The sequence below is a fragment of the Scleropages formosus genome, chromosome 13, assembly GCF_900964775.1.
Source record: "Scleropages formosus chromosome 13, fSclFor1.1, whole genome shotgun sequence".
NCBI classification, from domain to species: domain Eukaryota; kingdom Metazoa; phylum Chordata; class Actinopteri; order Osteoglossiformes; family Osteoglossidae; genus Scleropages; species Scleropages formosus.
The window spans coordinates 26880287-26893286 of NC_041818.1; the positions used below are offsets into that span (position 1 = coordinate 26880287).

A 13000-nucleotide genomic window follows, 5' to 3' on the forward strand; every position below is an offset into this window, starting at 1 on the left:
GCCAACGGGGGTTTGTGTGTGTCCGCGCACAGTGGCTCCAGGCCCATGGTCACATGCCAGCGGTGCTTCGCGTTGCCCCTCCCCCAGATTTGGCCAAAATTAATGCACAATTAGTGTGACACCAGGTCACGGGAACTGAGTATAGCACAAGTACAGTGTAAATTTGTTTCAGCGACAGTCTGTAGCACAAATCCCAGCGGACAGATTGAGGATGTAAAATTTATTTATGTGACAGCGAGCAGAGAGATGAATTACCTCTTGCTCACAATCCTGTAATTGCTCATAAATTATTATGGTTCATGGTGATATGCACTTGGATTTCTTAAGGCCAGCGAGCTCCCTGGAAGAGGAAAAAAAATGAGCCGCGCATTTTGCAAAGTGAACCGTTGGATGAGAGCCAAAAATTGGCAAAGTGGCGACTAGCAGCGCGGCTCCTGGGACCAGGAGCCCAGTCTGACTGCTCCTCACGAGACACCAGAGGAATGTGCTAGAACTTGTGTGTGCTTCCTTACGCTTTCAGAACTGGTAGAGTAGCAGTCAGGGAAACGCGCTCAGAAAGTCCGCTCTTAATGGGCTCTGCTTCCGCAAACTGCTTTAGGTGAGAGAGTCGTTATTATTATTGTTGTTGTTGTTGTTGCGTACGCATACATGCTGTACATACCTCTGTGGCTTACAACCTACTATAAAAATTGTGCAGTTAATCTACCGGAAGGTTATGGAAGGAATACGAGGTATCACTGGTGTCTCACAGCTTCTGGGCTGCGGGTCTGAATCAGGGCTCAGTCCGTGTGGCATTTGTATGTTCCTCATGTGTTTGCATGTTTCCTCTGGGTGCTCTTGTTTCCTCACACGGTCTAAAGACCTGTTTCAGGTGAATCGGTGGCTCTGAATTGCTCTTAGAATGTGTGTGTGTGTGTGTGTGTGTGTGTTCCCTCTCCCACAGCCTGTGTTTCCAGGATAGGCTCCGGACCACAGTAACCCCGAACATGACAAGCTGTTCTATATAATGTGAGGGGTGAAGAGCGCATGTGTTTTGTGCCTCCATCCAGCCAATTTTTGGCTCTGGGGAAACAGATGTTTCCAGAACTGAACTTTGGTGTCTCTGGGCCTCCGTGTCCTTCCTTCTTCAGTCAATTCCCCGTCCGTCTGGACGACTAGAGCTGCGCCGCCAATCTGTCTCTGCTTGGTCCCGTACGCTGCTGTCTCACCACGTGTTTTGTTTGCGAAGTCGCACTTTAATTATGCGTTCATTAGGAGCGAGAGCTTTTCGAGGGGTGGGGGTTCTTCTAGAGAGGGTAAATGCGGTCGGGCGGGCCTGGCAGCGAGATGGCACCTCTAGACTCCAGCGAACACACATGAGACAAGCGAATTGCTGAGCAGAATTCAGTATGCCTTTGAAGCTCTGAAAACACCTATCTGAGGATGCAAATATAGCCGTAACAGAGGGGGGCTGGGGGGTGCATTAATGCGACGTAGTAGCGTAACGCTCCACTTACCCGTAACCCCTGCACCAGCTGACCGGCCTCGTACCCACACGCACTGTGAAACACACTCGAGTAACGCTCTCTTCCTCCTTCCCCGCAGTGGACGGCTGCATCGACTGGTCCGTGGACCTGAAGAAATACCGCGTGCTGGCGGGCGAACCGGTCAGGGTCAAGTGCGCCCTCTTCTACAGCTACATCCGCACCAACTACAGCATGGCCCAGAACGCCAAGCTGAGGCTCATCTGGTACAAGAACAAGGGCGACTCGGAGGAGCCCATCATCTTCTCGGGCCACCGGCTCAGCAAGGAGGAGGACTCCATCTGGTTTCGCTCGGCCGAGCTGGAGGACAACGGCTTCTACACCTGCGTCCTCAGGTGAGTCCCTCACGCCCCCCCCCCCCCCCCCCCCCCCCCGACTCACCAACCCCATCTGGTCTCAGCAAGGAGTCCCGGTTTCCATCCCCGGGAAAGGAGTCACGAGTGGCGATGCTGCCGGAACTCCAGAGGAGGACCGTGCGCCATGTTTCGCCCCGAGAGAGAGCCACCGCACGGAAGAATTAGCCTCATTACAGAAGCGCGTTGGCACCGCGGCCCGGTGTTTCGGTTGTTTCCTGTTCCTCTGTCAGGTGCCGCTCTCCCATCCCGCTGATGGCACGGCGAGGGAACAGTTGCATCACTCGACTGACCCCCTTTTCCAGATTTACCGCTGGAGCCCGTGTCAGCGGCGCCGAGGCGCTCGCCTCCTCTCCGCCTCGTCCTCGGCTCTCGCAGGGCAGGAGCGCCGCGTTCCGCTGACAGTCCTGACGCTTTTCCTGGCCTGTAATAAGGCTCCTTAATAAGCAGCGCTCCGCATTGCCCTCACGCTACGCTGACAGTCTAATTAGGAGCAAGTTCCTGTCAGTTTCTGCGCTGCTCTTATTATACTTACTTTCCCACTCGGTTGGACACGGGTACACGCGCACACACACGCGCGCACACACACACACACACACACACACACACACACACACACACACACACACACACACACACACACACACACACACACACATATGCGCTCGGCCGGTGCATTCAGCGCGGTCCTGGATGGCCATCAAGCTGATTTTTTTTTTTTCTTTCCCCAACCGAACGAGTGCAGAGACAGATAGCGCTATGTGGGAGGATACAAGGCTCCGATGGCTGTCTGCGCTCCGTTCACCTCGTTTTTTTCTCCCCACTCGTGTTTTTATTGCTGGCGCTCAGCCGTACACATGTACCGGAGAGAAGAGCCTCAGCACGTGGTGAGCGACGCACGGCAACGAGGCCACGTGCCCACGGCGGTACCAAAGGGCTGCCCTTGCGTCCTGGCTTCTTGTCTGGCTCTGTAGTGACCCTACGGTGGAGATCAATGACTGTGATACATGAGATCGAATCCCCAAGGAGCAAGTAGCTGAATGAAGCCAGCTTGCAGATGTCCTTCCCCGAAGAGCCACTGGCTGGTTGGTGAAGGCTGCTGCTCACTCTAGACACAGGGTCGCTGCCCAAAGAGCAGCACCGAAGGCTGTCGAGCCTGTAGTGACAATAATGGGGGTAGGAAGGGTTGTTTTTCCCTTGTGTGTAACACAGCCTTCTGTCGGTCTCTTGTTAGAAGCTAAGCAGCATCAGGCCTGAGTTGTCCTTGGATGGGGGACCAGTGGAGATACAGCTACTGTGGTACTCAGAGTTGTTGCAGGTTCAGATAGTCATTCCTGCTGCGGTATCTGCGAGCAAGATACTTACCTTGAATTCCTCCAGTAAAAGTGATTCAGCTTCATACTGGAGAAAAGCAGCAGCTCAGTGAGTAAACATAAGACCTCTTATTTCTTCCTTCCTGTGTGAGATGAGGCTTCCAGATGCTGTTTCTTAGGAGAAGCTCCACCGTTTTGGTCGCGTGCCGTGTCGCCTCGAGGCCGCGCCCGTCGGCCCCCTTTACGACGGTCCACTCCTCTCGGGCCGTGGCGGCGAACAGCATCACCAGGCCCCTTTCCGTGGTTGCCTGCGAGAGCCGCTCCTTCTCAGAAGTCAATTTCATGGTGCTCGGCTAACGTGGCACCACTGTGACAGAGTCGCTCTGCAGCACGAATCGATTTGGATGGGGGGGGTGGCGAGAGGAGGGGAGGGGAGCGGAGCGGGATGCGCCCTGCAGGCCCCCACGTTCAGACATGCTAATCCCCTGCGCTCCCGAGGGGGCTAAACAAGTAGCGCGCGATGAGGCGGTGAGACGCTGGGCTTCGCGGCGAACGCGTTGCCAGGATTCCCGCACGTTGGCCTTTAATGGAGGCGAAGGGTCGCGCTGCTGCTGATGCTGAGCTCAAGTCGTGCTTTTGAGATGAAAGGCAAATGTCAAAAATGCAGAAGATGGGTGATTCCACGCATTGCACTTTTCCGCGTTCTGCGACCTCTGTGACCGTCAGCTGTCGGAGGAAAGAAAATAGCCGTGCTTGTAATATTAAAGATCATTTACTCCATCTCATAATTAACGTGCTGTCTTCTCCAGAATTTAACTGATTTATATTTATCTGGTGCTTTTCTTCAAAGACACTTACAGTATTTAGTTACCTACAATCATTTACCTGTTTATACAGCTGGGTAACTTTTTACTGGGGCAATTTAGGGTTCGTACGTTGCTTAAGGGTACAGCAGCTGGAGGTGGGATTCAAATCTGTGACATTTGGGTCCAGTGCAGCAGCACCAAATACTATGCTACCAACTGTCCCAGCAATTTAAAGCTTTAGACTGAGAAACTGACAAGGCTGTTGTTTAAAAAAACCATCATCAACAACAAGAAGAAAAACAACAACAACAACAACAACAACAATAATAATAATGATAATAATAATAAAAGGGGGCATGGTGGCGCAGCAGGTTTGGCCAGGGCCTACTCTCTGGTGGGTCTGGGGTTCGAGTCCTGCTTGGGGTACCTTCCAAAAGATTGGCGTCCCGTCCCGTCCTGGGTGTGTCCCCTCCCCCTTCAGTCTTTCGCCCTGTGTTGCCGGATTAGGCTCTGGGTCACTGTGACCCTGCTTGGGACAAGCGGTTTCAAACAATATGTGTGGGTCTGTGTGTGTGTGAATGTGATAATAATGAATGTGAACAAGTGGCTACTGATAGCAAATACCTTTGAGCCCTGGAATACCTTTTCATACAAAAGCGCTTCTAAATTGAGAATTCAGGCTGAACGCACAGCATTTCACCTTTTATTTCACATGAAATCTGTTTCACGTGTCTGTGAAAAACAAGCAAATATCAGTACAGAGTCAGGGCTTCGTTTGCAAGAATTGCACTGTGTTACATTATTTACTGGGTTTGCTGATGCCTTTATCCGTGGCGGCTAACATCCATTATTATGTATGTGGATTTTTGTAATACACATAAGCTCCCGGTTTCATTTCGCCCTTTAACACGGCTGGACATCGACTCGAGCGATTGACCTTTTCGAGGACAGCTCACGTATCTGCATGATGGCCTTGCAGGGACTGCAGGTGGTGCAGTGGAGAAAGTTACGGCCTCATCACCTCAAACCTCACAGTTCCGCTCCCGTGAGGACGTTGGGTTGGAGCGGTATAATCATTATTTTTATTAAAATGAAGAGGTGCTTGTCATACCTAGTGCTTAAAATTGATGGAAATTCAAATTTCTCTCATTCATCTTCCGCACATGGATATTAAAATGACTCTTGGCTGTGTTTGGCCAGATGGGTAATCGCACTTTTTAAAAGCCGACCGACGCGACGTGAAGGTTTGCTTTGAAACTTGAACGGTCCAGATCGGACGCAGGGAGGGACTTGAGGCTCACCTGGCAAAAAGGTGTGTATTCCTGTGCATGTGACTACGCACTTCAACACGGAATACCGTCCTCTCCTTCCATGAAGTGGTCAGTCGGGAGGAGGACTCAGGCAGGGGGAACGGTCAGCTTGGTGGTGCGAGGAGGAGGGTGCGGGTGGGTCATCGTTGGTGCTGAAAGGTCTGCTGGGAGCGCAAACACCTGTTCCATCAGGCCCCCTGGTATCTCCTTCTTTGGTATCTCCACAGCGTGAAGCCCCAAAAATGCAGGACTCAATCTGCCCCCCCCCGCCACACACACACACACACACACACACACACACGATTCCATTTAACGGCTAGCCAAACAGTGTAAAAGAACCTGCAGAGTAAGCAGCTTCGAGCCTTGATAGCCCGGCCTCTTTCATTTGCTCTCCTCATTGTCGGGCTGAAGGAACCGCGGGGCCCATTAACCTGCACACCTCTCCGACCTTGGACATCGCAAGTAGCCGCTGATCTACAGGGAGCACCCGAAGCCTTTCTCTTCTGGACGACTTTTCGGCACGACGTGAACATTTGGCCCGGCGGCGTGTCGACACGTACCGCGACGACCGACTCGCCCTTTCTCCATTTACACACCGATGTGTGCCGGTGGCCAAGCGAAGCCCGTGTCAATATTTAAAGGACGGCTGGGGTGGGGGGAGGGGCTGTCTCGCGCCGAAAGAGCCGTATCCTCGCCGAGATCTCAGGATAAGCTATTAAAATTTATGTAATGTCCTCATCAGTATGGCTAGCTGCTTGCCGCTGCAGAAGTGCACGTTTCTCATGTGTCGCCCTTTCCAGCGCCCGGAGCCTCGGCCCGACTCGTGCCTGGAGGCCGCGCGTCCTACGGATCCTCGAGGAAAGAGCCGCGCACCTCATTACCGAGGGCTGCACTTGAAATTAAAGGTGCAAGAGAGCAAAGAGTGTACTGGAGCGCATTTCCTCGCTGCTGAGATAGAGTAAGTGACAAGCTGCCTAAGCGAAAGAGCGCGGGACCATCCGTCCCGAGAGACGCTCTTCATTCAGCTTTAATGTGTTTCGCCCGCTCTGCCCACTTAACATCTCTGCGAGTGCATGAGAGATACTAGAGGAACCTTACCGCCTCGGACACTTTTTGCCCCTTTTCCTGACCCCGCTCCCCCACCCCCACCGAGGTGCCCGTGCGAGACTTTGGGTAATAAAGGAGGAATAAAGTTTCGCAGGAATGCGGTAAGTGCTGACGCTTCCTCGGCGACTCGGAGATGAGGCTTTGTTGACGCTCCCCAGCGAGCCGGAGATCACATTTGGTGAAGCCCCCCCAGGGAGCGGGGGCTCACATGAGCACGGCTGCGCGCTCGCAGGATTTCAGAGCCACATCTGAAATGGCGTTCTCCCGTGAAAAGCTGCTTTTTGTGATGCCCAAATGGATAAATACAGCAGCACGTTGACGATAATTGGACTTTGGGTGTTGCATGTGATCATCTGGGATTTTCTTTTAATTATTAGTACATTTCTTCAGAGACGTGTGTCTCCGAGTCGCTGAGCGTCAGACGCACTCCCCTTGAAAGGCATAAGGTAGTAAACGTTCAACTGCATCTTTTTTTATTGCTTTTAAACTTCCGAAGGAATGCATTTGACCAAACAATAAATCACAGGGAAAAAGTGTGGAAATAATATTTTTCTTTCTATTTTGATCAGTGAAATTGGCCTAGATTTTGGTTCAAATCGCTGAATGTTAAAACTTCCTCTTCGGAAATCCATCTTTATTAAGCTCCTTTATTAAGTTCAAGGAGCATACGACGTCATTTTTCAAACTCGTGAGCAGTCGGGTCGGAAAGATTGCCTCGGATTGGATTCCCTGCAGAAAGTTTGGCTTTAAAGTTCACTTTGGAAGCCGGGCCTTGGGCGCAAGGAGCCTCCGAGCACCCGCTCGTCCTCGTCAGCATCCCCCCGGGAGCGTTGCGCCCGCTATCAGGAACGGACTGTGCGTCGATGTAAACGTGCGTTCAGCATCCATTTGTAGCCCAGCAGCGGAAATTGGCCTCATTGAACACGACGTGTGATGTACCAGCGCTCTCGTTTCATGGCGCCTTCATCATTTTGCACCCAGCAAAATTACCTTCCTCCACATATCGTCATAGCATATGATGTAAACCACTGACATGCCTTCCAGCACTTACTGGGAGCAGACGCTGGCAACGTCACGGCACCATCGGCTTGTGACCCTTGAATGACCTTCGCTGAAGTTTGACTTTAGCCCACAGTCAAGTGTTCAGATTTTGGATACATATACTGTAGTTCCAGTGGGGGTGTTGGCAAACAGAAAGAGTTTGGCTCAGAAATGGGTTTTTTCTCCAGACTTTTCCCCAGACGGGCTTTTCCCTGGTGCTGGAGCCTCACCCGGGAAGCTGATCCACTTGGCGAACTCCGCAAATTCTACGGCGCTCTCTAATAGCGATGAAACAGTGAAAAACTTGAGTTGGATCACAATTTGTGGTGTAAGCTCATCCTCTCGGAATCCTCTCCAGCTCCTTTGCCCGCACTAGAGAGCACGCGAAATGCAGCAGAAGAGACTCTTCAGGATCCTCTTTTATGCATTTTAGAAACACGCCAGTGAAATAAATGGCAAATGAGCATTGCTTTGAGGGAAATATGTAGCTAAAGGCATCTGGCTGAGAGCGTGCGGGTTGTGGAGAGTTACGCCAAGGGTTCTCACAAAGCCAGGAGAACGCCATTAAGATTCATAGGGATACCGCAGTAAACATGGCTTGCTTTTGTACATCGCCATTTAAGGCTTTGTTAAACTAGTGTGAAAATGAACTGGAGCACATGGAAATCTCCTTTTATTAAGCATATAATTTAATCATAGAGGTGTTGCTCGGGTTTGTCATTTGAGGATAATTGCACAGGAGAATCAATGAATCATTAATGAGGTGAACATAAATCACAATTGCACAACACTCAAACGCTGCGCTTACTGCTCCTATTTGTCTCCACAGGTCATTGAAAATATCCTGCTCATTCATCCTAAATGACTGCAACATCTGTCCACTCTGTGTTGTTTTTGTAACAAAACAAAAAAAAAGAAACGCGAATGCTGAACAAAACAAAGGCGTAGTTCTATGCTGTTCATCAGGATCCTTAAACCTCCCCTCCTGGCCGCTTGGTGGTCCCACTCAAAAGGGGTCAGAAACTTAAAGTCTGTTTTTTCTCAGTTTTGTCCCCATTGTGGTGGAATGAGCTCCTTCGAATCTAAGTTCCATAAGTAGACTTGGGAGAGCTCCCTCTGCCCCTCAGGGCTGCTGAATCCCTCCCATCAACACCATCTACTATGATTATCTTTGTATTTTCCATATGAATGTCACTTCTATTAGGAGAAACCTGGAGGGTGTGAACCAGCAACATGGTGGTGTTACCTTGATAGTGGAACCAATCCACCAAAGGAAGGCGAAACAGCACAGTGCATCTCTTTCAGCGTAAGCGATGCAAGCCATGGCGACTGAACCATCTGAACTTGTTAGCCGAGGTTCATCGCTTAGAGGGTGAGGGATGGTGTAAGCAGTCAGGAGAGCGAGAGGGTCACTTGCTTCTTGCCATTGCTGACCTGGAAGGATAGTGATGCAGTCAGTACAGCAGACATGCAGAGATGCTCATAGAAGGTGATTTGGAAAATCAGGCCAACCTCTATCAGCCTCCCTCTGTATCACATGAGGGTCCCACATGTCCATTACTTCTCCTATTATTTGAATGAAATGCTCAGATCAGCACTGGCCTGGATCTCCGTTCCACAGCTTTGTTTAAAGAGGAAAGGAAAAACGCGCAGAAGAAACATCTGCAGGCTCTCTGTTTAAGTAAATGCTGTGTTCGTTTGGAGATGACTCCTGTGGAGCACAAAAAAAAGTGGAGAAAAGAGTGAAAGTGAGAGAGGGAGAGCGTGCAGGAGGGAAGGAGGGAGGGCATGCGGGAGGGTGGGAGGGAGCGAGAGAAAATCAATATTTGCTTTGTGCGCAATGCTGGCAGGCAGAGGTGAGCTTCGAGCCACGGGTCCTTCCTCTTCCCGCGTTTCCAGGAACTCCACTTACTGCATGAAGGTGTCTATGTCCTTGACCGTCGAGGAGAGCGAGGAGGGCCTGTGCTTCAACAGCAGAATCCGCCACGTGGAGAAGGCCGAGATCACCAAGAGCAAGATGATCACCTGCCCGGATATTGAGGATTACCTGGCGCCGTACAAGCAACCCAAAATGTCCTGGTACAAGGTAATCCACTTTGGGACACCATGCGAGATTTCGAAGGGGCCTTACAGTAGACAGAGAAGGACCATGTTGATCCCTCGGGCTTCATCTCTTTACTCTTCAAATACTGTGGCTACAAATGCATTAATCCAAAAATTCAAATCCAAAAATATGGCCCGACTTTATTGGATCCATTGAAGGACATTCGGCACCCCCCCCCCAGTGCCCTCCTCCCACTTTATATGTTGAAGGCATATTTAAGAATTTCACACCTTTACACATGTTTACACTGGAGTATAAAGCAGATAGTACATCATTTTCTGAATCATTCCCAAGGGTACAGCTGCTGAGCCCCTCCTGGGTCTAGAACCTGCAACCCTTTGGCCACTTTGCTTGCCCTCATTTGATACGTTGGCTCTCTGGTCACAGGAGTGTCAGAAGACAACATGGAGGAGCTCTATTGTGGTGAACGCCACCCATGTGTGGATTCCTGAGGTGGAGGAGGAAGACGGCGGGAACTATACCTGTGAGCTGCAATACGGCAGCAGGGTGGTGAGGAGGACCACGGAGCTCAAAGTCACAGGTAGGGCACTGTGTGTGTGTGTGTGTGTGTGTGTGTGTGTGTGTGTGTGTGTGTGTGTGTGTGCGCGTGTGTGTGCTTGTCATCCTGCTCACCTGGGGTTAGTCAGATGGAAATGACAGGTGAGCAGGACCTGGGGCTGCAGCTCACCTTCTGGAGAACATCCCTTATCGACTGGCACGCCGGAGACTCCAGGAGACATTTCTCCATAGATTAGATCATTATATCTGCTGTGTAGCTGTTGGCAGCACTGTGTCCCAGATCCTGGGCTGTGGGTTTGTACGCGGGTTCGAATCTGATGAGGTCAGCTCGGAGTGTGCATGTTCTCCCTCAGTCCAAAGATGTGTTTCACGTGAACTGGTGACTCAGAATTTCCTTTAGTATGTGTGTGTGTGTGTGTGTGTGTGTGTGTCAGTGAGCGAAGGAGTGTGCGTCTGCGACCGAACCATGGTGAACCCACATCCTGCCCAGGGTGTATTACGCCTCACACCCTGTGCTTCCAGGGCAGACTCTGGAGCTCCGCAGGCCCGCCCTGGACAAGCTTTTATTAATTAAGGGTGGGTGAATGAATACGCAGCAGATTTGGAAGCAACACTTAAAAGTGTGACGTTTGGAGTAAGATTCCAGAGGTGTGACTGCGACAGTACGAACTCCCGAGTGGCGTAAAGAGCCGACATACAGGCGCACCTTCCTCCCAGCATCACCGGCACACACACGTCACCGCAGCCTCACCGAGAGCCGATTCACAGCAGTCCTCCTGCACCGCGCTCCTCTCCCCGCCTTCTTTTCAGCGTCCTGAAGGCGTGGGGGGACCGGGGCCAGCGACGGGGGGGTTAGGGTCAGCCATTATGCGGGGGGACAGGCCTTCCAGCACACTCTGAGCCAGAGATGATTTACATTCTTCAAGAAACACATTAGCATTATCCGGAAATTTCTGCCCGCTGATTATATTTTTGGATGCCTGGCAATGATGACAAGTGAGTAAGATGTTGCCGAGCGCAGCGCCGTCCTGCTGTGACATGTGAGTGCAGCAGGATGTCAGTGTGTGTCGGCGCAGGGTACAGTGCCAGCGCTGCCGTCCACTGACATGCCAGGGGGATTTTTTTCACTCGCGCTCTACGCTGTTTTTTTGGGCTCGAGCTTCATCAGCGGACCCCCTGCCTCCCCCACCCGTGCAGCACGGTAGGAATCGAGGCCAACGTGACTGACCCTGGGGGTGCGCGCCGAGCTCCAACTGCAGGGGGAGCAGCTGCCAAGTGCAGTGCGAAACGCATTCCTCGGCTCGCGGAGGCCAACCCGGTCAACAGCGAGAGAGGCGCGGATAGCGGCGCTGATGCCACGCGAGGCCGTTCCACAGCGCACAGCACCGCACACGCGCCGCGCTGTCGAACAAACACAGGCACCGAACGAATCGCATCGCTGACACCATCGAGGTTTGGCCGGAGTTGAATATCAGTTCAGCTCTGTTACGAGTTTAAAACGAGTTCGAGATGTGTCCCCCCCCCCCCGACCCTGCAGCAGCCGATGCAGAGGCATTTCCTGCAGAAAGGAACGTCACCGTCGGGCGTTAAATTCAGACCCGCTGAGAAAACAAGTTGCACCGCGACCGCTTCTTGCTCTTCCTCATGTCGCCTCACCTCCCCAACCCCCCCCCCCCCCCCGCCGCTACTCATATGTCACACCCTGATGAGAGGCTGTTACGGGCCACCCGTAGCCCCAGAGGAACATGCAGAAACTCGGGCGACTGGTGCCAAAATGGCTACAAGCGGAGAAAACGAGCCGAGGCCTTCTCTCCCGGCGAGAGCAGGCCGATAAATATTTCACATGTGTTCCGCGGCAAAATGTCCCTTGTGAAAAAAACATTGCGTTGCGGCTAAATTTACCGGCAATTCCAGACGCGGCGAGAGGTGAGGTGCCGGATCATCAGCTCTGCCGGAATGCTGTGACACCTCTCTGCTTTCCAATCAGCCGGCATCGCAGCGGGCGAGAGATGCGTTTACCCCCCGCTTAGCAGGGCCATCGGTGCGATCCTCCCCGGGAGCCCCTCGAAGGCTGCCCCCTCCGCGGCCCATAATGCATCACTGTGCACAAGGCCTTTGAGGGCCCCGGGGCTGCTTCGGGAGCGCGCCGAAGCTCGAGGATCTCGGAGACAAGGCGCCATGATAAAACAGCTGGCCTCGCATCGGGTGCTTAACCTTAATTGTCTCAATAAATATTTAGCCCAACAAATGGACAAAGGTGTATAAAGTTGTCAGCCATGTAATGCGCTTTATACGACCGTGTGCTCAGCAGGCGCTGAGATGCAACGTGATATTTAAAAGTGCTTTTTCAAGTCTTATCCCAGCCGTTAAATAGGGAAGCCTGTAAACGTGTCGATTTGCTGTGTTTGTCTGAATCCCGTAATCCAGGGCACAGGAAGTCGTGGCTTAATTATTTGATCGGTGTCCCACCGCTAGACCTGATGTCTGCAAATGGCCTGTAGATAAAGCAAGATAAATAGCCCCGGATGCACCATCTGTAAACCCCGTGGACCGTTCCATCTGGACAATCCGTGAGGTAGGCCAAGGTGTACAGACATTATCTGTGAATATCTACCCACTCGAGCAAGACAGCTGAGAACCACCTGCCTCACCTTAGCCATCTTTTAAGTTTGCGAAAATGGGCGAGTCTAACAGCCCCTCCCTCCCCCTGTTGTTTTGATTTTTTCATATCTGCGTTTGTTGGCTTTTCTTCCGGGCTCATCGGTCTTGCGACATGGATTATTTCCCCGGTTCGAAAATCAATGGAAACCCGATCCCGTGGACTTGGAGACGGATACGGTGTTATTGCCGAGGGAAATTCCATTAGGTAAAACCCGCTAAGAGCAAGAATGGCCTTAGACTTAGATGCAGCGAATGTGCAGATT

General features: G+C 51.8%; 1 protein-coding gene across 1 annotated transcript in view; it reads left to right on the forward strand.

Moving 5' to 3' along the window:
* Nucleotides 1-13000, forward strand: part of il1rapl2 (interleukin 1 receptor accessory protein-like 2) — a 170031-nt gene that overhangs the window by 99819 nt on the left and 57212 nt on the right. Inside the window, exons 3-5 of the mRNA XM_029257167.1 lie at nt 1585-1858; nt 9353-9539; nt 9945-10098. Of these exons, the coding sequence (XP_029113000.1) occupies nt 1585-1858; nt 9353-9539; nt 9945-10098 (615 nt within the window). The remainder of the gene's footprint in view (nt 1-1584; nt 1859-9352; nt 9540-9944; nt 10099-13000) is intronic.